This window comes from Primulina tabacum, chromosome 18, assembly GCF_025594145.1.
Source record: "Primulina tabacum isolate GXHZ01 chromosome 18, ASM2559414v2, whole genome shotgun sequence".
Lineage (NCBI taxonomy): Eukaryota > Viridiplantae > Streptophyta > Magnoliopsida > Lamiales > Gesneriaceae > Primulina > Primulina tabacum.
This window is the reverse complement of record NC_134567.1, coordinates 20,913,644-20,941,111: the sequence shown is the minus strand read 5'-3', so window position 1 is coordinate 20,941,111 and position 27,468 is coordinate 20,913,644. Positions and strand designations below refer to the sequence as shown.

Sequence of the window (27,468 nt, the reverse complement as noted above, 5' to 3'; positions counted from 1 at the left end):
TATAATACGTGCATAACTGAACTGATAATCACAGAAAAAAAATGTTTGCTCCTTGGAGCCTGTACTGAAATAACTGATAAAATTTTCTGTTGAGATTATGTGTTTTACGCCTGTGGCCCCTGCACTAAGCTGAACTGATCGGTAACTGGCTACGGGGAGGCTGAAACTGAACTGAGCTGGCCGGTCACTGGCGACCGGGTGGTACCATACTGAACTGATCGGTCACTGACGACCGTATAAAATAACACTTCCACATAGTGAATGAACCACAAGCCATATCGCATAAATCTCAAAAATAATCATTTCTGTTTTAATGCACGTAAAATAATTAACTGGCATAATGAACATGTCCCGTAATTTTACCAACTGGATTGGATTGGATCGTCCCCAGGCTCGCTGCAACCTAACTGTGCTATGAAAATATGCAATAGCTTAAACTTGACCAACTATGCAATTTACGTTCAAAAGATGCGACTATGACGCCTAATGACTTCGTATTTAGTCATGACTCCGAACCAACCTGAACCGACACCGAACCGACGTATAGTCATGATTAAAATACGCTGAAAAATCATAAATAATGCTCCAAAATGATAGGGTCGAAATCTAGGTGGAATGGAGGCCAAAACACGAAACGCTCTTTCGAGAGTCAATTTGGCACATCGCACCGTAAATTCTCGTACGACCTCAAAAATGATCCGAATGACGAACGGTCGAAAGCATGACCTTCCTAACTCAATGAGCATTGTCCAGTCCAAGGTCATGGGCTAAAAGCCAACCAAGAACTCGAACGAGCCACCGAACCGACACAGCAACTTGTTGTAATTTTCCAGCAACTGTACAATCGTGTAACTTGTGTTGTTTTTCGAGACTACCGGCCATTGGGGCGTGAAACACTGACCAGACACTCTTACCAACATCCCAAGGAATGATTCGAACCATGGCTAAGGGCCTTAGGCCAGCCACAATCCGCATCACACCATAACTCAACCGAAACTCCAACCGAGAACCAACGTGCATGCGTGTGTAGTGTTTTACTTAGATCAATGTCTTGCGTCGTTCCAATGGCCATTTGATTGATCATGGCGCGATCTAGACATATAGGGGCATGGTATGAACCGTGGCTAAGGGCCATAGGCCAACCAAGATCCATACCAAGCAACCAAAAACCGAAACCATATGCTGAACCAATGAAGAAGCCGAATGGGGAAAGGGGCTGTTCTTGTTGATTTGATTAAAACCGATGCACCATGGACCAAGCCACCAAAAGGGAGACTTAGTCACGTCTTAGACATGCTATGGGAGTGATCTAACCATGGCTAAGAGCCCTTAGGGCAGCCAAGATCAGATTAAACCCTCATGACAGGAAACTGAAATTTTCGAACTCAAAAAGGGACACAAATGGTGTTGCTGTCATTTCTTTTGCTTTCCAGCGAGCATGGGGTGAAACCGATGGACAAATGTTGTTCTAATTCATCCTATTACATGTATATAAGTCGCCTTGGGAGCCTGGAGTCGAACCAATCACCTGAAACTCACAAACCAAGAAAAACGTGAAGCTTGCCAAGGAAAATCGAAAATTCTGCATGTGTTGTTTCAAAATGTTTTGACATGTATCTCGGTTTTTGCTTGATAAAACATGATCATATACTGAAAAATAATTGATAATATGACTTGATTGAGGTTTGAAAGAAATCTAGACATGCCTGGTTTCGTTTCGAAAGAACAAGAATGAACGACGACGACGCGGCACGGAGGAGGTGGAGCGCTTCTCTTGTTTTCTTTACTCTCGATTTTCCTCCCTTGCTTCCTACTGAATTCCCACGGTTTTTCTACTGAAATATTCTCTGAATTTCGTGAATGAGGGAGGGGGAATGATGGTTAGGAGAGTGAGGGGGAGATCCAATAATAAAGGGGTTCAATGTATGACCAAGTCTCCCTCTTTTTTTTTGAATTTTGAATGGTTGTTTGATATCAAGTCTATGTTGGGTGTTTCTAGAATGGTGATGGCCGATTTTTACATGCTAGACTAGGATAGGATAATGCTAATTAGATCATTAAATGGTGCTAGAAAGATCAAAGAATTATCTTCCTAATTAAATACAAGAAAGGGTCAAAAGGTTGATGAGTTGGCAATTAAATTGTCTTAGCAACAATGGGGGCCGAAAATTGCAATAAAATGAAGGGGAAATATTGTTATCTAGTCAACTAATAATCCTTGAAAGCCTACTAATCCTTTAAATAATTTAGTGAGCTAACCCCTTAATTAAGTAACTTAATGAGTTCATTTCTTAATCACCTCAAATAATTAAATTAAATCCTCAAACCTCCCTTTCTAACTTAAATGAACTTAGTTGCTAGCTAAATTAATTCTGGAAATATTTCTCGAATCTTAAACTCTATCTCAAAACTCCAACTCCAGTCCGGCCTCACTGAAATAACTGAAATGCTAAAAATCAAACTACTGAACTGAAATAATGAATAATTAACTTCAAATAAATGCATTTAAAATAATCATGCAATGAAGTCAATTAAATTTAAAAAATCTAGAATTATGCATGGCTTATACGTAAACTGATTTACGGGTTTCTACATTGGCTCTCTAGGGGTAAATAAATCAGGGTAGGCTCAAAAAGAACGGCACTGATGATGCGGAAAAAAAACGGTTTGAACCTAATGCCATTTACTTGTTTATGCACCTAATCCATCACAAGGTATCAACAAAGACATGTATAACAATGCAAGTTCTAGAAAAATCAACAATGTATGACTAACACACAATCAAGAAAAAGAATGGAGCATGATATGATGATTGCTCATAGGCCCAAAGCTCACAAAAAAAATGGTATGTGTGTTAGACCCCATACACTTATCATTTCAACACATCATCCAGAGCAACTACCCATAAATGTAGCAGTAAGAATGCAAATCAGTTGCACCCAAAGAAAACATCAGTTTTTTGTTTTTTCATAGACTCGCATCAGAGGCATTCAAGATTCAAATGAGAGAGATAACGGATAAACACTAAATGCTTTATGGATCAAACAAATTCACTCTACCATACACATTTTTTTTTCATAATTTTTTTCGAATAAATATGCAAAAAAATAGAAAAAATAGAAATTGAAACTAGAAATAAGGATATGTACCCCCTCCCACACCTATATGTGGCAATGTCCTAATGACACATAAATTAAATGCACAACGTAGACAGTAAAACGCAAAAGAAGTTAGAAAACTCCCCTGAAAATTGTTGGGCATCGTGGAGCAAAGCTTTCTATTGCTGTGGCGGTGTTGACGAAGCATGCGACAGAAGATGTGAAAGGGGGTGAGAACAAATAGGGTTAGATAAAACAAACAAAAATTATGTTTTTTTTTTCTCAAAATCAGAAGATGTTTTCTCACAAGGCTTGATCACGCCTTGCAGAAAACATCTACTGCGTGTAAGACATTTTTTTTTCAGAAGATATTTTCGTACAAGGCGTGATCACGCCTTGTCAAAAGACATCTACTGTGTTGGGAAATTTTTTTTTTTTTTTTTGTGCAAAAGTGATATTCTTGTAAGGCGTGGTCACGCCTTATTAGAAGACATCTTCTGGACAAAGGTAATAACAATTGTACTATGTGAAAAAAATAAAAATAAAAGAAATTAAAAATAAAAAAAAATTGGGTTGCCTCCCAAAAGCGCTTGATTTTTAGTCGTCGGCTTGACCCTCCAAAGCACTCATTCAAAGAGTGGCTGACGCCCAAAGTACGTGTCATATGACACCATATATGGGTCTTGGTTCCATGTGCCCTCAAGTTTGGCTTGATGTATGCAATGTAAACTCGTCTCCTCAACAAAACGTGACTTTAAATAATAGGCATGAGATGAGAGTATCATCGTTGGCTCTTGAAGAACAAAATCTGTTGAAATCTGGCAATGGAGAAAGACAAGGATCTCCTAGATGTATGTATGATAATATTATCGACGAGCTCGAATTGATAGTCTGAGGAGCTTGTTCATCTCTCAACTTCATTGGTGCCTCATCTTCGTGTGATATTTCTTCCAAAACTTCTTCAGACTGAGGCTCAAAGTTTCCCCATTCAATGCCACGCGCTTGTTTACCATGTCATTCAATCGACCTATGATTATTTCAAGACTATATCCCCCATCTTCTTGATGCTCGAAAGGTTGGTCTGTAAAATCAGATTGGCGAATTTGTGGAATGTATTGGTGGCTCCAACTCTGCAGCGAAGGATCCCAATACTGATGGTAGTCAAAGTCGGCCATATCTTTTAACAAATATATCACACTCTCTTCACGTCGACTAAGTAATGGATTACCAGTTGTTAGTGCTCCATTAAATACCCATCTTCATGTAACTGCATCCAAACCTTTTAAGAAAAATTCGAATAAGAACATAGTTAGAAAATCATGATTCCTGAATGTTGTTGTTAAATAATTGAATCTCTCTCATGCTGCATAGAATGCTCTTCGTTTTGTTGGGCAAAACTTGTGAATACTTGGCGATGAAACATCTCGAAGTATTTCACAACAAAAAATTCTCAAATTCTTCTTTTCTTGATGAATAACCTGTACAAGAAGAATGTGACATAAAAAAAAATAATAATAGCAAAACTCGAAAAAAACTAACCTTGCACCGTTCCCCGGTAACGGCGCCAAAATTTGGTGTGTTGTCGTTGTGCCACCAAACTTAAATTCCTACTCTTTAAATAAAACTGGTGTAATGGTGAGCATGGTCGAATTCACAGGGAACGGGGGATAATTCCTTCGAATAAAATGTAAATAAAGGGGGGATTTTGGATATGAATTAAATAAAATATTAAAACTAAAATTAGAAAGCAATAAAAAATAATAAATCTAAACGGGAATTAAATTACTAAACTGATTCAAGGGAATTTTCACTATTCAATCGTGTCACTGTTCATCGGCTAACATATTATTATTCATGCATTTACAAGTAATTAACCTTAGAATTATAGGGATAACCGCTAAATCCTTGTGTTTTTCTAATTTAATTGACCAAACCCAGCATCCAGTCAAAACTTATCAATAATTAACTGGGCACGATAGCGTTCCATATTAATTAAAAATAGCATTTTTGTTTTGTGAAAACAGTTAATCCTAAATCTAACAACCGAGATAGCTGCAATTGATAGATTGAGTTTCGTTGATTTATTTAGATTAAATATGCTATGATAGCACAACACACCTAATCTATTGCTACTCATGTACCAATCGTTCATGACAATTACGGATCACTGAATTCATGGATAGCAGTAGAAAATTATATATCGAATTAAATTGTCAGATTAATCAACACACAACTTTCATATAAATAAATCATAAATCAACAAATACTTGAACAAAACAAGAATATTAAATTAAATCACAAAAGCCTCACAGTGATAAATTGAAATAGTAAAAATATCCCCTGAATAGAAATAAAACTTAGCCTTGCGCCCTTTTTTTCTTCTCTTGTGCGTGAGTTGTGGAGGAAGAAATTGGAGAGAATTCTCTTTGTTGCCGCCTCCTCTTCTCGTTAGATTGGTGTAAGGAAATTGTGAGTTGAATAAAAAAAATCTGCAGCCTCCTTTCTTACGTGAATAGTGTAGGTCATCAAAAAAATAAAAGATTAATGGGCCCAAAAAAAATAAAAGACTAATAACCTAAAATAAAACATAATCCCTAAAAATTAAAATATACTTAGAAAATATCCTCCAATAATATAGAGTTTTTTATGGAAAAAACTCTATATTGTATTTATTCCTTGATATAATAATTCCTTATCTCACTAGGCAGCCAAGGAAACGTCACAAGGCGTGGTCACGCCTTATCCAAAAACCATTTCTGAATTTTTTCTGTTTAAGTTTTCCACTAAGATCATATCGGCAACTTTAATTGTGATATAAAATCATCCTTTTTAGCCCAAATTTATCGCATGAACAGAAAACTTCATCCTACAATAAAATCACACAAAAATGTGTCAATTAAACACGTTGAAAGTGGTAACAATGAGAGATATGATAATAAAAATACAAACTATTAAGAGCCTATCAGATATACTGATTTTCACTTGTAATACTTAAATGAAATTTAAAATTTTTTGTATTTTTTTTTACTACAATCTAATAAATAAATTTTTTATTATTGTAACAAAAAATAATAATAATATTAGCTTAAATGTAATAATAATAACAAAATAAAATTTGTTTTAGTATTAATTTATTATTCGTTAAATAAATTTTTTGAAGATTATTATCATATAAATATTATATATTACTATTATTTAGTAAAGACAATATAATCATTTACAGTAATTATTATATTTACGTATTATGAATTATTATTTATTTTTTAAAAAATATAATCACATTTACCAATTCATCATCAGCATATACGTTTTATTTTTTACAGCCGAAAATTGCAAATAAATTTTGTTTAATATAAAATACGTACTTACATGTTGTTGATAAAAAATATAATATTTGTTAAATAATGATTTTTTGTTTGCAAGATGGCTGAAAATACGGATAATGTGTTGTATTTGCGGGGTAAACACATATCAAATAATATCAACGCTGAAAACATGGATGCCTTAATGTGTTGTATATTGTCATCCAAAGTCCTCCGTGTCCGCCTATGTCTAGCACGCATGGGTTTCTATGGTGTCATTCAGTGTGGTCCTATTAAAAATTATGATAATTATTTGCTTACGGCCATCGTTGAGAGATGGCTGTCGTGAGACACACACATTTCACCTTACAGTCGGCGAGGCAATAATCACCCTATAGGACGTTGCCCTTATTTGGGGGTTGAATATTGATGGCATGTCTATCACTGGTGTAGATACCGCGTACAACAAACATACTTTGACCACATATCAAATTTAGAGTATGCTTAGTCAGTCCATGGTTGATTTTTTTTCCAGCATCTTATCACTTCGTGCTCGCCGTTGAATGAAATAGTGCACGCATCGCTGTAAGGTCAGCTCCACTATTTCAGTTATTGGAAGACGTCTAACCCCTTTCAATACACCATTAATACACTCAGACATATCGTCGTCATTATCCCTCGTCTCCATCCACCATCACGAGCCAATGACCATTTTTCTTTTGGAATGTTTGACAAATACGTGAAAGCTGCTGCATTATTTGTTCTAATTGCCTCCATTGTCACATTAAATTTTGCTACTTGGTGTTGTATCCATGCTTCCCAACATAAGTCTTTCAAATAAATGTTTTTGAACTTACTGTTGAAATTAGAGCAAACAAGCCTCAAACAAAAGGATGAACACCACGAGGAGGCTTGAAGTCAGGGAGATCTTGCACTGCACTTGTCATACCTGCATGTCTATCAGATATAAGGCACACACCACTACACTCTCTGGTAACATGTCGTGCAACATTACTGAGGAACCAATGCCAATACTCATAATTTTCTTCATCAACGAGCGCAAATGCTAGCGGCAAAACCTGGTTACTGGCATCCAAAGTTACTGCTATGAGTAATTTGTGCTTATATTTGGTGTACATATGGGTACCATCTACGCTGATTATGTTGCGACAATGTCGAAAATCATCTATACATGGTTTGAAAGCCCAAAATACAAAGTTCAAAATTTTATGTGGATGGTCATACGGTCGAAGATGCTTCCATTCTACAATAGTTCCTGGATTGTACTTCGACAAAGCTCCCATATATTTAGGAAGCAAAGATACAGAGTTTTCCCATGTGCCATAGATTACCTCCACCGCGCATTTCAACTCTGCCATGCCTTAGCATACGATATATCATACCCATATTTTCCTTTAATACTTTCTTGCACATATTTGATCTCGTATGCAGGATCGCAACGCACAATTCCCAAAAGTGTACTGACTATCATGTTTACGTCAAGGTTGTGGTGATCTATACCGACTTGGGTAGACGTGCATGTGTGATCATCACCATATTTTGTGATCATGAAGTAGCCTAAACTTTTTTCATCGATGCTCGAAGTCCCCACCCACAGTTGCCACCTTCGGACCAGTTTTGCATTTGACCTTCCAAATTGTCGGAGAACTTTGGATAACAATATATTCGCGTCTCAAACCCGAACAGAAAAATCCTTCACTGAAGCTATTAAATCTTTTTTGCTCTTAAAAACCATTTTACACCGAGCTCTGGCCTTTCAGGATTGTAAAAGTTTGTTCGTGATGCAGAATGAATACCAAATGAATCTGGAATTTGTTCATCATAGACTTCATTGAAAAATTGGGGAATTTCACGTAAATGTTGCTCCGGTGCAATAGGAATGTTCTCTGTCAATGTTGCTCCAGACATTAACACACGCGCCGATGTCCCTTCATTTGCATTGTCAACGTAATGATCATCTTCTCCGTCACTTGATGTAGCATACAAATCATCATCGCTATTCATGACTATGATGCGAACTGTCCCCAAATAAATCATCTTGCTCAGGCATGTGTTCTGTAATTGGGACGGGAATATTTGCATCCACAGTAGAACTATCAAAATGTCTAACATTTGTGGTATTTTCTTCATCACCCCATGAATTTAAATCCAATTGATGTGCTCTACTAGAACCCCATGCAACATCAACTCTTGATGGAATCGTGATATGATTATCCCAACCCCCTGAAGTAAAATCCAATTCTCGTGTTCTATTCATCCCCCATGCATAGTCTTCTTCAGTGTGAGCCGTGATATGGTGATCCCAAGGACCAGTGTCGATCCCAGAATATGTCTGAATTGACTGTTCATCGACGTGATACATAGAAGGTCCCGCTTCATTTAAACCTACTGTTCCCAAACCTTGCGTTATTACCGGCATGACTGCATCAAAATCGTAATCACTTACGTTCTGTAACACTGGCGATGAATCAACATACAAGTACATGCAATCCAGTGTCGGCAACTCAAACATAAATTGTAGACTATCATCATATGTGATATAGACATGATCTTCAAGTAACGAGACAACAAGCTATAACAATATTTTGTTTACAATTTGATTCAGAATTTTGATGGGTCGATCTCCAGTTTGCGATGCACATAATTCACCAGTTGGGAAAATGTAGTAGACCGAGGGATTTTAATGGGTCTGGTCGCGGGAATACTATATCCAACCATACCATCTTCAATAATGATATAGCCACCTACGTAGAGTAAGGCCTTCACAGTATCTATGTCTGCACCGAAAACAAAGACAATGTATAGAATCATAAAAAAATTCCATTACGAGTTTCTTACACATATATTAAAAATATATTTTATATTGGATTAATTTTAAAGAATCACTTACAAAATTATTATTATTATTATTAAAATTTATATTGTCAAATCAATTTAATTAAAAATTACATTTAATAATACCAATGTATGTTTTTATAATAATTTTTTTTATGACTTATATTAAAAAATTAAAATTTTAAACATGTGTAATTATAATTTTTACATATATTTTCTTATATTAACAATTAAGAGTATCAATACACAACTAAGAGTATCAATACACAGGTTTAACAATTCAAAATATATCATAAAATAAATATTATTATTATTATTATTATTATTATTATTATTATTTAATACATGTATTATCTAGGCGTGCAACTTTGAAATAATTATAGCGAGACCTTTGTATTATTATTTTTTTTTTAAAAAAAAAGGTAAATGGTAGGCGTGACTTTGCATTGTGTACAAGGCCAGCCAGTAGGTTGCAGATTCACATGAAAACAAATTTTTCATTAATAACTTTTTTTTTCCAAATATCAAAGCGTCGTCAGCCTAAAAGACACTAAACAGTGAAAAAACCCTTAAAATTAACCTATTCTCATATTTAAATAATATAATTACATTTAAAATACAAACTTTGAAATTTTTTTAGTATTCCTATTAGTAATTTTATACTATGATTAATATTCAAAATAAAAAATATAACAAAATTATACTTAATAGTATAATGCAACCGAACAGAATTATAATTACATTAACACAATCTAATTAATACAATTAAAGTATAAAAAGTATTGAAATTACCTTATCAAATGTAGTTGTACGGAATTTGTAATTGAAGCAACGAACGATGTTTAATATCTGCACTAAATTACAAACATTATCAAATATATTTTAAAAAAAACAATATTGAAAGAAAAAATAAGGATTCGATTGAGACTCGGCACAATTCTACCAAATTCTGATACTAAGCACAATTCTCCAAAATCAAATTCTGAATTACTGATACTCGGCGCAATTCTCTCGAATTCTGAACAAATAAAGCCATGAATCGTTGTGCTTGAATAAGAAGAAATGCGGAAGATGAATTCTCGGTAATGAATAAGAAGAAATATTGAAATGTTCGAAAAAAAAGCTCGGTGTTTGTGTTCGAAAGGCTCGGGAAAGTTTAAATAGATGGAAGTCACGGATTATAAGAATCCGTGACCAACTGGCACGGATTCTAAGAATCCGTGACTCACTTTTTCTTTTTTTCCTTTTTTAAATGTTGAATACGTAAAAAAATTCTGCTGATTGTTATATTTTTGCATATTAAAAGTATAATAATCTGCGACAGTGTGTCACGGATTCTTAAAATAACCCCGTAGTTTGTAAGTGTGGAAGTTAATTATGTATATAAACAATTAATTATTCAAAATATCAAACTACGATGTGATATTACTATTGGAATGAATGATATTTTAGGAAATAAAAATATATAGTAGAAATAAAGGTGTTATTAGCGATGACAGCATGATGGAGGGGTAGGTTTGTCATTATCGTCTTTATCTCCGAATTTCATCTTCATCTCTATACCCCTCTCTAACTTGAAAAAATCGAGGATCGCCATCTTTGTTTAGATTTTTCTCTCGGGAAAATTGACATCTTTAGACGCTATCAAAATAAAATTTTAGTATTTTGTAACATTATTAGATAGATACAAGTTTATTGAATAAAAAATGTTGGAAAAATATGAAGATATTTCCTTCACCAAGTATATTATGAGAAAATAATATTTCAACGAAAGAGATAAAGTAAATTGCAAAAGAACTTTCTTCATTAAAACTTGGAAGTAGATTAAGTGAGTATGTTTTAAAATAACAATACTAATAAATTACTTCTGAAATCAAAAACTCCACTCGTCAAACAGGCTGGAGGGGTCGGTTTGCCTGATGGTGAACCTAACCTCAAAATAGTTGAGAATCCTTGGATATATTCGATAGAGAGAGAAACTCCACATGTTTTACTCATAATCATAACTAACCGTCTAAGAAGAACAAAAAATTTCTTCTTAAATGTCACTTTTTTAAGACAATCAATGCAATATTATTCCCTTGTTCTCTATACTCTGTGTCTCCTCAATCAAATTTCTTGTGAATCTCGATATCCATGAGTGAACTAACCTAGTTGGTTCCATGCCGGTAATATACCTACCAAACAAGTTGAACTTGTCATATTATGTCATTGGTACAATAATTTAATGATATATTTATATGATTTTTCACGTGTTTCAATATATAAATTCATTTGAAAAACTATACGAGACTCATCTTTTAGTACCGATCAATTTTTAAGAATACGATCAATAAAATTTCAAGTATATTTATGTATTGAATCATTTTTCAAAAAACATTATAATATGAGTAGGTCTCTTGTGAGACAATGTCACGAATCTTTACATGTGTTTATCTATGTGTTTTTATTAAATGGCTAAAATGGAAAAATCAGATCGAATTGTAAATTTTGTTTTACATGATTCAATTTAAATGTTTTTTTTTTCTCGACTTTTATTTTAGTTTCGCTGATTCCGGGTTGTCTGATTGGTTTTCGCTTTCTGAAATAAGAAAGCCATGGAAGTCGAACTATGCAGTATATGTTAAAATAGCCAATAGGGTAACTAATCCTAAAGATTTTCCTTGGAAGAGTTGATTGATTGAGAAATATGTGTATTCTGATACGATCTTACAAATCTTTATTTGTGAAACATGTCAATCATACCTATATTTACAATAAAAAGTAATACTCTTAGTATAAAAAATAATATTTTTTATGGATGATCCAAATAAAATATATGTATCACAAAATACGATCCGTGACATTGTCATACACAAATTTTTTACAATATAATGCATATGAGATGGATGTGACCAAAAGAAAGTTTGGTGAGGGATACAATGGTAATCTTCTCTCATAATATTTTCATTATGGATCGCTTCCACAGGTCAAACCTACTCCCCTGGTAGTCTTTCCTCCTCCACTCCTCCCACCTAACTCAGCGTCTCCATTGATCCCATCGGTATTTATTCAACAAATTATTACTCTAAACTCTGCAACTAATTCAGACCAACCCTCTTTTCTTTTCTTTTTCCTTACAGTAACACTTGTACTCATCGTATCAATTCGGAAAAAAGTGCCAAGAAAAGCTTGAATAACCACAGCGCATGCCGTCAATGGCTTCTGTTCAAACCCAGAATCCAGAGATCCCTTCTGATCTTGTTTCATCCCAGAAACAATCGGCATCGGATCAACAAGACCATATTTTCGTATCCAAACTGCCACCGATCCCGATTCCCAATCACATTCCTCTTCACAGTTTCTGTTTCCAAAATCTCTCGCAGAAATCCGACAGGACCTGTCTCTTAGTCGGAAACACCGGAAGAAGCTACACCTACACCGAGGTTCATCTCATCTGCCGGAGAACCGCCGCCGGTCTGTCCAAAATTGGGGTCAAGAAAGGCGATGTCATAATGCTGCTGCTCCAGAACTGCGCCGAGTTCGCGTTCTGTTTCATGGGTGCTTCGATGATCGGCGGGGTTACTACTACAGCTAATCCTTTTCTCACCAGGGCTGAGATTTTCAAGCAATTCAACGCATCGAATTCGAAGTTGATCGTCACGCAGTCGCTGTACGTGGACAAGCTCCGCGATCCAGTCGATAGTGGTAATGATTCCCCGAAGCTCGGCCGGGATTTCGCTGTAGTCACCATCGACGATCCTCCAGAGGGTTGCTTGCCTTTCTCTGTATTATGTGAAGCAGACGAAAACGATGTTCCGGATGTGGAAATAGACCCGGACGACGCCGTCGCGCTGCCGTTCTCCTCCGGCACCACCGGGCTACCCAAGGGCGTGATTCTAACCCACAAGAGTTTGATCACCAGCATAGCTCAGCAAGTGGACGGCGAGAACCCCAATTGGCATGTCAAAGAAGACGACGTGGTCCTCTGCGTTCTGCCATTGTTTCACATATTCGCATTGAATGCGGCGCTGCTGTGTTCGTTGAGGGTGGGCGCCGGGATCCTGATGGTGCAGAAATTCGAGATGGGTTTGCTTCTGCAGCTCATACAGAGGCACCGAGTGTCGGTCGCGGCGGTGGTGCCGCCGCTTGTGCTTGCCCTAGCTAAGAATCCGGTGGTGGATAATTTCGACCTGACCTCGATTCGGCTGGTGCAGTCCGGGGCTGCGCCGCTTGGGAAGGATCTGGAGGAAGCGCTTCTCCGACGTTTGCCGCAGGCGGTTTTCGGACAGGTACGTCACGCTACTAACTCAACAACCACCGCAACTAAATTTCATGTTATTCGAGTGGGGATATATAATTAATTTATATTCTTTATCAAAATATAAAATTCATCTAGATTATTTTTAATATGATTTTTCGATTGAAACTCTGGTTTTTAGTAATAACTTTTAGAGTCATTTAAATTATGTTAGTATTTGGATAGATAGATTTGAAAAACCATTTATTTAAATTATGTTAATGTTTGGATTGATCGATTTAAAAAATTCACATATAAATTGATCTCGGATGTCTTCATGTTGCGTTGCACGACTTGTCACTAAAGTTTAGAAATGTCATGTTTTTCACAAAAGTTAATCTTATCTAAGAACAGGGAAAATGGTCCACCCAAATTTCCCATTTTTGTTTTAAAAATGGAGAAACACTACATTTTTAGTTGGTTTGATTTACATCTTTTATTATCAGCATTACATAAATCCTTTTCATGGCCTGATCTTTTTTTCCCAAATATCTTTTTCTGTATGAAATAAATAAATTAGTACTTTTTTTTTTTAAATCATTTTTTATATCGATACGAAGCGTGGACCATTTAAATAATTCATTATCACTAATTGTTGATGAAGATAATGATAAGAATAACAATAGTAATTCGAGCCGTGTCCGAGTAGTATTTTTCGAGGATAAATTTGGAATCCACTTTAATTTTTTTAACAAAATTTTAAAATAATGAAGGGGGAATTCGAAATACCCCAAAAATTAAATTCATCCAAAAATGTATACTTAAGGATGTATTTCAACGACTTGCTGTTGTTGAATAAACGAGTAAAATAAAAATTTGAATTTATGGGAAGGATATGCTCGTGTATGGATTCATTTAATTGGTCATGATTATTGGTGGAAGTTGCAACCAACTTTTTTGTTATTTGTCAAACTTAATTAAAAGTCTAATTAATTGTTTACATATGTATTTTTATAAAACGGTTGGTCCGATCTATATCAAAAATATATTTTCAATGTTTGGTCCGTCACCTAAATTTCAAGCTTCTTTGTTGACCGTCAATAAACATATTATATACGGTGTCACCGATAAAATACAAAATATATACTATTTTATTCAATATTATACATATTTCGAGAGAAGATTTTAAGGTGTCTTTATTATATAATAATATTGAATTTAAATAAATTGTTCAATAATTTGAGTTATAGGGGTACGGTATGACCGAGGCTGGTCCGGTGCTATGTTTATCCCCATTGTTTGCAAAGCAACCATTTCCAACTAAATCTGGCTCGTGTGGCAACGTAGTTCGGAATGCCGAGCTTAAGGTGGTCAGCCCCGAAACCGGCCATTCCCTCCCCCGCAATCAACCCGGTGAAATATGCATCCGCGGATCGCAGATCATGAAAGGTATACCATCTGCTTGTTTATATAATTGTAGGATCGAGTGTTATATCCGTGGGGTTAAACCATGCCAATCAAGCTAGTTTATGCATGTATGCATATCACTTGTTTGTTTATTTAAATTGTAGGGTACTTGAATGATGCTGAGGCAACAGCCAGAACCATTGACGTAGATGGTTGGCTTCATACCGGGGACATAGGCTACGTAGACGAAGACGACGATGTTTTCATCATAGACAGACTCAAAGAACTCATTAAATTCAAAGGCTTCCAAGTGCCACCCGCTGAGCTCGAGTCTCTTCTCCTTAGCCACCCCAACATCACCGATGCTGCCGTCGTACCGTAAGTACATTAACATAATATATATATATATATATATAGTCATGATAGTGACTTACTACAGAGTTGGTTTATACATAAAAATGATTTGGATTCACAGGCAAAACGATGAAGCAGCTGGTGAAGTTCCAGTGGCATTTGTTGTTGCGGCAAGTGAGTGCCAAGTGACGGAAGAAGAAGTGAAAGAATTCGTCGCGAAACAGGTGGTTTTCTACAAGAGGTTGCATAAAGTGCACTTTGTAAATGCGATTCCCAAGTCTCCTGCGGGCAAAATTTTGAGAAAAGAGCTCAGGGCCAAGCTGCACAATGCATCATGAATTGTTTGTGTTTGTTTACCAAGATTATTTTACGAATAAAAAGGAGTTAATTACGATTAATATCTAGTAAATTTGTTGAGGACTAATTGTATGAAACTGAAATGATCAGATACAACATGCCTCGATCAACAATTAATTATTTCATTTGTGGACGTAAGTATTTATTTTCTCTGTAAATTATTTTTTGGTCGAAGAGAGTAATTTTAGAGCTTCTTTACTTTTGAAAAAAAATATATATAGTTCCCATGATTCGAGCTTGGGCTGTATGCTCCTTTGGTAAGTTCACCATTCCCCTTTGTAATAGGTCCCACGATCGAGACCTCCCCTCCCCTACCCTACCCTAGAATAGGAAATAAAATAATAAAAAAAAAAGGATTTGATTCGTTTCTTGCACATTAATAAGAAATTGGATGGAAAAAGAGGACTTTGCCACTTGGTCCAAATGTTTAGTAGTTCAGTTTCTACATTCCTGGCTACTCTTCTTCCATGTCTACGTGATATGAGATTGATCATCTAGATTCGAGTTGGGTGGGAGTGGTAACGTGGACGTCTTTGTCTATGTCGACTATTTGCTATTGGGATATCAGTGTTTAGATATTTTCGAAATCATCATCTATGATTACAATTATGATAATAAATTAAAATACAAAGGATAATTTAATTTTTCAATTCTAATTATCGTAAAATTTGAGAGAAAAATGTGAGATGATACGAATATTTTGAGTCTCATTATTTTACCAAACAATGCAAATGTGATCCAAAAATTTTCATCAAATAATACGGTAACTGATACTCATTATAAATATAGGGCTCGATTTCGATAGTTGATAGTAGCTCAAATCACAAAGGAGACCGATAGAAGGGGGCCGAAAAGGTGTTCCGGCGTAGTCCCTCCCGGCGTAGCCCCTCCGTTGCTATGAATCAATAATGAATGCCTAACTAGACTTTTAAACTTGGTATTTATAGGTGAATACATGAGATCCATCATGAGACTTCTATCTTGGCTAGGGATGAGCCGGGGGTCCAAAATCCGGTTTGGACCTTATCTTGATGGCCCAGTCATGGAGTATCACCAGTATCCCCTCCCAAATCGAACTGAACCGCAAATTCAAAGTTCAATTAATTGCGCTGCCCTTGGCTTACTAAATGTGACCGTGCATTCTTCCCCCTCCCATAGACATGCTTCCTCCTCGCATCGCCTCGCCTACTCCACAGCCTCACCTCCTCCTCGCGGCCAGCCTCTCGCCCTTGCCCTTGCCCTCGCCCTTCGCCCACCTCGCCAACAGCCCCTCCCTCGCAGCCTCGCACCCACGCCCTCGTAGCCTCACCCCTTGCCTCGGCCATGCCTGCCCCTACTTGTTCGACACCACATCCAATCTCGCAACTCCTCCCTCGCCCACTGCGCGCCTCGTCTCTCGCCCATCTCGCCCTCCCGCTCTCTTGTCTTGCACTCCCGCTCTCCAACCTCGCCCACAACCTCACCTCTCGCCTCGCCCTTCTGCTTCTCCTCCCTCCAATCCGCACCTCGCCCTCGCCTTCAGTCCACTCTCGTCCGAGACCACGCGTAGCCTGCCTTGCCTCGCCTCGCCTCGCCTCCGCTCACAACCTCCCCCTTGACCTAGCACCCTCGCCTTAGCCTTGCCCCTCGCTCCAACACACCACAACCTCACCTCCTCGCCCCTCTCTCAGTGCTTCGCCTTCTCCCTCGTAGCCTCTCCCTCTCCCTCGCCTAGCCTCTGCCAGCCCCTCGTCCTCGCCTTGCCTTCACCCATCTCTCTCTCGTCTTCAAGGTCCTTTACTAGGATTTAGGTAGGAGAAACGAGTACTTCACTCACCCTCGCAAAGTCTTCGTCTCTTGTTTCTTCATAACGAACAGGCTTGAGTAACTCTTATGGTACCTATTGCTGCTAACAAATCGATGCAAGAAAGCTCTAGAAAAACCCTCAAAATAATGTATGGAGTTGGGTTACAACTTATTAAACCACTGTCGGGCTGATCTCATCAACGTGCCCAGAAACACCCTGCACCTAACGCCATCCAAATACCGATGCAACAGAGCCTGCATTTCAAATCTCCTCAAGTGTTCTTCTGGGTCAGTACTGCAGTCGTACTCTTCCACTGCTTGATTATCGAAAACTTGGGGGAAGCCCTTCTTCTAAAATGGCGAGGGAAAAATGACTCTCTCTCATGGGCGCTGGATGCTCTGTTTCCCAACTGTTGCCTAAACATTATTATCTCCTTCCACATCTCTTCCTATCTCAATTCTTCACTAGGGAGGGGCTGCATCTCTTCAACCCCGCTATGGTGTCCCTCAGCATTCTCCTCTTATTCCTGGTGAAGAGCTTGTTCTTCGGCAAATATAGATGCTTGGTTCTTGTTCATGGATTTGTCTTCTGTCCTGTTAATGAATTGACCTAACTGTTCCAGGGTCAAGTTCCACACACTCTCATTGGGATGAGGTTGCTCAAGTCTCGTCTCAGGACGAGGTTGTTCGGGTCTCGTCTGAGGACGTGACGATATTGAGTTAGTTCTTCTGCTCCCTCTCCGGCCTACCATCTCTACGTCTCAGCTCAAGTTTCCCACAGATGGCACCAAGTGATACTCACTAGAAATACATGGTTCGGTTCCAGTAGGTGATAGTAGCCCGAATACAAACCTCGAATTTAATATATGCCTGAAATCATAAAGGAGACCATTAGAATGAGACAGGGAAGGTGTCCCGGCGAAACTCCTCCGACACTCAAGTCGGGTATTGAGAATAAAATGAGAGATCAGCTAAGGACGCTGTTAGAAATCAATATATTGAATATTTAATTAGACTCTCAAACATGATATTTATAGGAGAATACATGAGATCCATCCATAGGCCTTCAACTTTGGTTAGGGATGGGCCGGGGATCCAAAATCCGATTTGAACCTGATTTTGATGGGCCCATTCATGAGGTATCGGTAACAAATTCGAGAGTTGAGACCGCTGCTCTCGTGAGAAAATATATCCTTGGATTGTCTGTTACAAAACAATGAACTTGGAAGATAGGGCACAAATTGAATAGGAGTTGCAGACATTAGCGATTGGATAAATGAAACGTAACTAATTGGGGGGAAAACAAGAATCTTATTTGGGCCCAAAAATAAAACGTACAAAACCCAGAACATCCATTTTGGCCCATCACATAAATAATAATAATAATAATAATAATAATAATAATAAAAAAAAGTGAAAACCTCAACAAACCCTACATAAACCCTCCTCCGAATTCTTCTTCCTCTTTCTTCTCCCTCAAGCCAACATTGTTGGCCTTCCAATTCTCGTGTTTTTGAATTGTTAAACCCTATAATCTGTATCACTATCTGTCAATTGGGGTTTACTTGATTTACATTGCTAATATGGCTAAGAGTGGTGCCTCCGGGGCTTTAGCGGCCTTAGCTTATGCAGCTTTTGGTGCACAACATTCTTATGCCGATGGACCCTTCAAATTTTCACCATTTGATAGCTCTTCTTCAGCTGCTCCCAAGGCTCCTGAACCAGTTAATTCGCCAACTCAGTCGCCTGCTCCTGCTCCGGCCGATGCTCCGCGGGTTCGGAATGATAATCCGAGGACGACCTCAGCGGGGTTCGACCCTGAGGCATTGGAGAGGGGTGCTAAGGCTTTGAGAGAGTTTAATAGCTCTCCCCATGCTAAGAAGGTTTGGATTTTGGGGGACTGTTATTGATTATGGTATTGTAATGACCCATTTCGGGACACATGCTGATTTTTTTTTGTCTTTTCGATCTGTTTTTACTCGATCTGTAGTAGCTGTGTTGAAACTTACGTTTTTGTTGTTTTTCAATGACCTTCATTTTCATGCGGGAGAAAGTTTGCGGAGAGATTTAAGCTTGAGATGTTTTTTGTTGGGCTTTTTTCCATTCTGCCTATTTTGATCTGTGTAGGTACGTTTTGGACAATATGGATGGTTAGACCAAGAAAGTTTACGTCTTGGTGGTGTTGGATAATCATATATGAATGAATTTTATGACATTATTTCAAGTAATATATTGTGTTGTCGTATGTATCCAAGTATCTGCACGAGACTGGTTGGAATTTTCTGTAGCTAAAATATTATTGGTGCAGGCTTTTGAAGTGATGAAAAAGCAGGAAGAAACAAGGCAGCAGGAATTGAATGTAAAAGCGACAGAATTTAAGGCATTGCAAGCTCAAGCTGAAACTGTAAGATGGAGTTTCTTCTTAAAGAGTACAGTATCTTGCAGTCTAAATACAGCTATTTCTGTCAACATTGTTATAAGTTGTATGTTTTTGGTGAGAATCATCGTGTTACATCTGTGGATTGATTGGAATAAATTTTTTCCTGGCTATTTTATTCTCACCTTTAATCCAAGAATGTGGTATCTCACTCATTTATTTAGACGTCTTAGATTCTAAGTTGCAGTCCCATAATTTATGGACCAAACAACTGAATTCAATCGTATGCATTATGAGAATTTGAAATGAGACTTTTCTTGGTATTGAAACCTTAAACAGTTATGTTTTGAAGTTCCTGTTGACTGTAGTTGTAGCGTGCTTCCTCTGGTATCTTGAAGCATTTGGTTTGTGGTGTTAGTTTCTCATTTTTGTTCAGAAAATCATTTTAATGCTTAAAACAGTTGTTGAGTTGGGACAGGGCGTGGTATGTTGTATCAATAACATGTGCTATTAGGATAAAGATTGATGATTGTATGGAAAGTGACATTTTTATTAGATTCTTAGAAAAAATAATGTAAATCTATGCTTGAAAATCAACAAGTTTCTTGTTACTGTAGGAGAGACAAAAGGTGGTATATGAAGAACAGAAAAAGCTGGCTCAGCAACAAGCACAAATTAAATCCCAGATGGCTCGTTATGAGGATGAATTGGCAAGAAAAAGGATGCAGGTATGTAATCCTTTGGTGCATATTAAATGTAGCAATGATATTTCCAGTGAATAAAGTACCTAGTTGGCAGGCAGAAAATGAACATCAAAGAGCAAGAAATCAAGAGCTTGTTAAAATGCAAGAGGAATCAGCTATGAGGCAAGAAGCGGCTAGACGAGCTACTGAGGAGCAAATTCAAGCACAACGCCGTCAGACTGAAAGAGAGAAAGCTGAAATAGAGCGTGAGACTATCAAGGTGAGGGCTTTGGCAGAGGCGGAGGGAAGAGCCCATGAAGCAAAGCTTGCAGAAGATGTTAATAGAAGAATTTTAGTTGATCGTGCAAATGCAGAGCGAGAGAAATGGGTCGCTGCTATTAATACGACTTTTGATCACATTGGAGGTTTTCTTTTTCTAATGATAGTTTAATGTTGAAATTCAACATATTTTGTTGCATTGGTGTATGTAAAAGCTGACTGTGATTTCCAATATGACATCCTGATACTCTGCTGGTGTGTGTTTTCTTGCAGATATGCATTATATGTAATTTTATAAATTGTCTGTGTTGAAAGTATTCAAATTTATCCTTCTGAATTTATCCAATAACCCATATCTTTCTTTCAAATTATAGACTTGGGGTTTAGTTGATAGCTTATTTTAATATACCGTTGCTTGCCCATCAAATGGATATAGGCAATGTTCGATTGTTTTGTTTAGCTCTTAACTGAATATTTAAATAGAGGATGGTGGCTTAATCTCTCAACCATGGCTCTCGCACCTTCATTTAAATTCTTGGCTCCACCTAGTCGCCTTCTGACTTATCCATCTAATGCAGGTGGTTTGAGAGCAATTCTAACCGACCAAAATAAGCTGGTTGTTGCTGTAGGAGGCATAACAGCTCTTGCTGCAGGTGTATACACTACTAGGTACAGTTTCATTTTTGGCAAGTTTATTAATTTTTTACATGTTAATATTCCATTTTCTAAATCATGCGTGATGGATATTATACTCAATCTGATACCGTAGAATCAGGCATTTTCACAACAATTTAATATATTAGTGTGCTGTCAACCATTGTCAGATCTCAATGACCGTAGAGTTCAGTGTTTACAGTGGCTGGGGCGGGGCAAGTGAAATAGAATATAAACTGAGGCATAAACATGATTTTGAATAATTGGAATGGGTCAGACCAAAAGGCCATCAGTCAAACTTGAGACTTGAATTTTTTTAGATTTACAATTAGGGAAATGACCTCGGACCTCTCTCTTAAAAATAGAGGATGTGCTATTTCTGTGCATTCCCGGGAGGGTGTTGAACCATAATGGCTTTCATGTCATATGCAAAATTCGACATGTGGCTAATTGTTCTTTACTTTCAGATTTAAAAGTAAATGGGAAGTAGAAACAAATGATAAACATGGAGAGGATTTTACTTATTCTTGTTTTGTCGATACTGCAGAAGTTTTTTGGTAGAATTTTTGTGGTAAAAACTTCAAAAAAAACTTTTTTCTTTCAGTTGTGGTGATGGAAAACATTCTTGTGTAAGGCAACATTGAAAAGGTGTATTTAAAAGGCTGAAGTGTTAAATATCCAACGGAGTGATGGGAGAATGTTTTCCATGGGTATAGGATGCATCGGTATTCATCCATTTGCAATTTCATGTGCTATCTGTTTTTTTCGTCGCCTTTCATATCTATAATGTTTTTTCCTCTCACGCTTCAATTGCTTTAGGGGGCAACAAATTTGTTTATTGGGCACACATGATAATGTCTCAAGTTGTTTATTTGATGGGTTCCCTTTTAGCGTTTGACACTTTGATTTTTTATAGTCATATCTGAACTATGTGGCTATCGACCTTCATTAATATGAACATTGCCTTTTATATCATTGTGTGGTTATGTGTGTGCTGTTATTTGATCCACAAGTCTCTGATTTATCTCTCGTCATACCTAGTTATTTTGTGTACTTCTTTCAGCACTTGAAGCAAATTTACCTTTCCAATTTCAGAGAAGGTGCTAGGGTGATATGGAGTTATGTGGACCGAATATTAGGACAACCATCTCTCATCAGAGAATCTTCCAGAGGGAAATACCCATGGTCTGGCTTGTTTTCAAGTTCCATGAGAACCCTCTCTCGTGGTGCCACCGAAAGTTCTGGCTCCAAAAACGGAAATGGGTTTGGCGATGTTATTTTACACCCTTCTCTTCAGAAAAGGATTGAGCAGTTGGCGAATGCAACTGCAAATACAAAAGCTCATCAGGCTCCATTTAGAAACATGCTTTTTTATGGGCCACCAGGAACAGGGAAAACAATGGCTGCTAGGGAGCTCGCCCGTAAATCTGTATGAATCTAGCTCTTGCTCATCATGGAACTATTATTTCTGATTTGGAGTTAAATTTTTTTCTTTTATCCGTTTCTTCAGTAAGTAGCCAGCAAGATGTCCTTACTAACAGTAATCATACCTTTTCTCACAGTGGAATGATCTTGAATGGTTAAGGTGCTAGGACTTGACAGAAGAGCTGGTTATATAGGTGGTGGCTACTTTAGGTTCAACGGATAGGATGTTAAATTAGATAACTCTGTTCTCCTTCCCCTTCTTGATTGCTTCGCAGTTTTCACTGTCAATTGATGAGAAGCTTCTCCTTCCCAACGATTAGACATTAATATTTTTGGCAACACCTTGGCGTTCCCTTTGTAACTTCTTGAGTTTCAGCTTTTAAAGTAATGACCCTGAAAATCGAAAATAATCACATCAATATTAATCGTATGCTTGGAGTGGCTTTATTTTATGCTTACAGGGAATTTAATACATGATTCTCTAATATCATTTTATGACACATTATGTTTATTAGGGCCTTGACTATGCGTTGATGACTGGAGGAGATGTTGCTCCCCTGGGCTCTCAGGCTGTTACAAAGATCCACCAATTGTTTGACTGGTCCAAGAAGTCCAAAAAGGGTTTGTTACTTTTCATTGATGAAGCTGATGCATTTTTGTGCGAGTAAGTAAAATTACCTTGATTACACTTCCGTATCTTTCTAGCACCATGGATTGCTGATGTTGATGTTTTTGTGAGTCATTGCTGCGTCCCTAGGTGTTGAAATCAAGTAAGAGGAAATGACTGTTTTTGGTTCATTAGGATATGGTCATAAATTCAAGTTTTTATTACCTGATGGAGCGCATAGCACTTGAACGCCTCCGAGTATGCTTCTTTTTGGCAGTGTTAATGAAATTGTTTTCTTAAAAAATGGAGTGTACAGGCGGATATTGAGTTTTCTCTAAAATCAAATATGGATTTTCATCTCTGAAAAAACACACTTCCTTCGATCCATCCAAATTATATAGCGTCATAGATGGGGTGGGGAGGGGTGGTTGATGGCTTACTAAAGAAAACATGGCAAAGTATGAAATCCACATTGGTGTTTCTATTGTTTGCTTTCAAAACTTTGTAGCCAGTTTAGTGCGTACACTGTTGATGGAGATCTTATTTAAATAAAAATGGCATCTAACGGTAATATGTTAATTCAGGCGGAATAAAACATATATGAGTGAAGCTCAAAGAAGTGCCCTCAATGCACTCCTATTTCGAACTGGTGACCAGTCCAAGGATATAGTTCTTGCCCTTGCTACAAACCGACCTGGCGATCTTGATTCAGCTGTAGCGGACCGTATTGATGAAGTCTTAGAATTTCCTTTACCCGGTGAAGATGAGCGGTTCAAGCTGATTAAACTCTATCTTGACAAGTATATTGTGCAAGCTGGGGCAAGAAAACCTGGCTTATTCTCACATTTGTTTCAGAAACAGCAGCAGAAAATAGAGGTAAAGGGCGTGAATGACGATATTTTAAAGGAAGCAGCTGCAAAGACTCATGGATTTTCGGGTAGAGAGATAGCTAAGCTTATGGCCAGTGTTCAAGCGGCAGTGTATGGTAGTGATGACTGTGTATTGGATCCTAACCTGTTTCGCGAAGTTGTAGATTATAAAGTTGCAGAGCATCAACAGAGAAGGAAACTTGCGGCAAGTGAGTGAAAATGTTTGAGCGAATAATAAGTTTATTGATTGTTCTTTTGGGAGAAGTTCAAATGTGCTTTTGTAGGAAGATCTTCTAATTTTACATTTATGGCCCAGATTTTTTCTTTCTGGGGATGCGTAATTATTTTCCCTCTTGGAAGTGGGAGAACAATTTTGATCGATTGTGCTAGACCAAATAATTTCATATTATCTCTCTCTGTATTTTGTAACCCTAAATTATAAGTTGATAAATTGTAGCAACAGATACTCGTGGTTAACTTAACCCCCATATACCATTTGAGGAACTGGTCCCAGAAAGTATGATTCATTGCAAAGTAACATGATTGTATGGTTAGACAAAAAAAGGCAGCGACATCGTTACATGTGATCGAAAAAAAAAGCAGCGACATCGTTACATGTGATCGAATATTTGACATTATTCTTATTGTTGACCTTGAGAATGAGCATGGCAGCAAACAACACGCCGTAATACCATATCTTATCTGAATTGAATCTTGAGACCAACAGTATGATCCGTCCTAAAAACATGACAGGATATGAGCTATCATCTAGTGGTGATGGTCTTGCTGATAGCGCAGTCCACAATATTTGCACACGGTGGGCTCGTCCTTATCAAGGCAGATGAACTCAATTGGATGCCCAAGAGCTGGATTATCGTCTGCAACCAAAGGGGACGATGATATAAACAAAGTGAAAACAGACGCCACGACCAATAGGGTACCTCAAGATTCAAGGAATTGAATCTTGAGACCAACAGTATGATCCGTCCTAAAAACATGACAGGATATAAACAAAGTGAAAACAGACGCCAAAGGGGAACAATCTCTGTACTGGTGTTTATTGTAGTTGGTCGCAGAAGTGGATAATTACAAAGTTCTGCCATGGGGAAAAATGGTTTCAACTCAATGGGAACTTTGGGGGCCAAGATCTTGTTCAAACTAACCTCCTTCACATGCAACAATTCGGTCTTCTACTTTGATAGGTGGAACTTCGTTGATCAACTCCATCGGGGACTTCTTACTTGTGTCCTATATTAGTGGGAATGGAACAGTAATTAGGATAAGAACATACATGTGTCTCACTATGAGAAAGATACGACTGTTGAGCCTAGCCACAACAAAGTAAAACAAATAATAGTTGGTTTGGCAGATGGAAAAGTACCTACATCGAGTATAAACAGTACACGAGTCGAAGTAGCTCTTGAGACTTGGAAGATTATTTTAAACTTTAAAGATAATTTCATTTTGTGTTGCTATAATTTGACACTAAACAATTTTCATCTCAATAATTTGAAGTGAAACAAATACCGTTCTCTTAGGTTTCACCACTGACCAATAGGGTACCCTCAAGGAATGAATATCTAACACGTATAATCCTTGATGTTTGTCACCCATCAAAAACCATCGGTGGGAGTAATTGAAGGAAGAATTAGGTCCATTTGAGTACCAAAATCAGCTATATTATAACATTTAAGCTTTGGCCCTTGGTCGCAAATCTCAATTATATACTACTTTAAAATGAGAAGATTACAACTTTCAAAGTAAAAAAAAAAAAAATTATCAAGTTAATGAACATTTTCAAAATGATCTCAAATTCATATTAACAGAATATCTTTTCATGCTTTATGAAGTTAAGAATGCACAGTCAAACACCATTCCTGATGTTGAGAAAAAATATCAGGCATTGGACACCCGAAAGAAAGTGAAGGGATGAAAAAGAATGCACTACAAATGAGAGATTAAAAAGAATAAAATTTATTAAATCACCAATTAAAAAACAAGTACGAAAAAACATTATGATTACTTTAGTATCACTAGAATCCTTTTGACGATATAATTAAAAGAGTCAGCTACAATCTTCTGTGATACTTGTTCTTCTGATTTGACTGTCACAACTACTGAATCCCAAGACCAAAAAAATATCATGGAGATATTCGGTAAGGGTGCCAAGAGAAAACAGCAGTAACAAATAATAATCTCAACAAATTTGATCACTTGTAAATTGTAAAGGTACTGATAGTAAATTATAGTGTACTTATTTTCACCAGACTTATGGAAGTTTAAGCTTTCGACCTCTCCCCAACTTCATAATCCTAGCTCCTCCATTGAATCATGAGAGGATAGCAAAGTTAACCACCAAATATTTTATGCCATGTGATACAAATAGATGAATCGATTAAGAGAAGCAGATAACATCATCTTTACTGCTTTCTCCAATAATTCACAGACTCGATCCCCAAAATAAAAACTGGGGGCTTCGAATACAGATAAAAATAATAATAAAAAGTATATCGACATAGATGTAGATAGTCTCGTCTGCGAATTCTACTAGAAATAATTTGATTTTTTGTAATCGAAAAATTCATCGGATACCTGCATCCATTTTGCGGTGTGAGAGGTGATAACCTCCCTGTCAACGATTCCACTGAGACTCCGAGAATTGGAGGATCCGGTTAGGGTTTTCAAGAGCTGCGTCGCCGCCGTAAACCCATTTTTTCTCCCGAAGGCCGCCATTGATCCAAATTCCAGCTCTCAATTTCTTCGCGAAAGAGAGATTACAGGCTGATTGTTTATTAATGATATGCTGAATTGGAATTCAGTTTAATTTTTTGGAAATGATAAAATATAAAATTTACACTTATGAACCAAAAAATTGACTAATTATATATCGACCCCAGAAATGCTCATTAATCATTATGTGCATTTAGTATAAAATCAATTTAAAACCACAACTAAATTCTTATATTTTAGTGTTAACAAAAAAAATTTAATCAAGAAAAATGACTTAATTTTTTTAAATATAATTTAATGATATAATCAAGAAAATTATAAAAAAGGTATTTTACGAGTTGTTTGTGTGACTGATCGATCCAATTCATATTTACAATAAAAAGTAATATTTTTGACATAAAAAATAATATTTTTTTATGATTCATATCAGATCAAATATTTGTCTCATAAAATTAACTTGCGAAAT

At 37.1% G+C, this 27,468-nt stretch overlaps 3 protein-coding genes across 3 annotated transcripts; 2 read left to right on the top strand and 1 right to left on the bottom strand.

Annotated features, from left to right (window-relative positions):
* The first annotated feature begins 12,218 nt into the window (after positions 1-12,218).
* LOC142532878 (4-coumarate--CoA ligase 2-like) lies at positions 12,219-15,731 on the top strand. Its single transcript, XM_075639404.1, has 4 exons — positions 12,219-13,527; positions 14,726-14,924; positions 15,047-15,260; positions 15,358-15,731. Exons 1-4 carry the CDS (start codon positions 12,445-12,447, stop codon positions 15,572-15,574), a joined length of 1,713 nt encoding a protein of 570 aa, XP_075495519.1. The 5' UTR covers positions 12,219-12,444; the 3' UTR covers positions 15,575-15,731.
* A 3,071-nt stretch (positions 15,732-18,802) lies between these two features.
* Positions 18,803-24,681, top strand: LOC142532877 (uncharacterized). The gene is made up of 8 exons (XM_075639403.1): positions 18,803-19,261; positions 19,687-19,782; positions 20,373-20,483; positions 20,554-20,863; positions 21,296-21,386; positions 22,467-22,800; positions 23,312-23,460; positions 23,988-24,681. The coding sequence occupies exons 1-8, from the start codon at positions 18,962-18,964 to the stop codon at positions 24,487-24,489; spliced, it is 1,893 nt and encodes a 630-aa protein (XP_075495518.1). The 5' UTR covers positions 18,803-18,961; the 3' UTR covers positions 24,490-24,681.
* An 87-nt stretch (positions 24,682-24,768) lies between these two features.
* LOC142532879 (NADH dehydrogenase [ubiquinone] iron-sulfur protein 6, mitochondrial) lies at positions 24,769-27,086 on the bottom strand. Its single transcript, XM_075639405.1, has 3 exons — positions 26,865-27,086; positions 25,436-25,520; positions 24,769-25,150 (listed from the first exon to the last, which is right to left on the bottom strand). Exons 1-3 carry the CDS (start codon positions 27,003-27,005, stop codon positions 25,041-25,043), a joined length of 336 nt encoding a protein of 111 aa, XP_075495520.1. The 5' UTR covers positions 27,006-27,086; the 3' UTR covers positions 24,769-25,040.
* Positions 27,087-27,468: the final 382 nt, after the last annotated feature.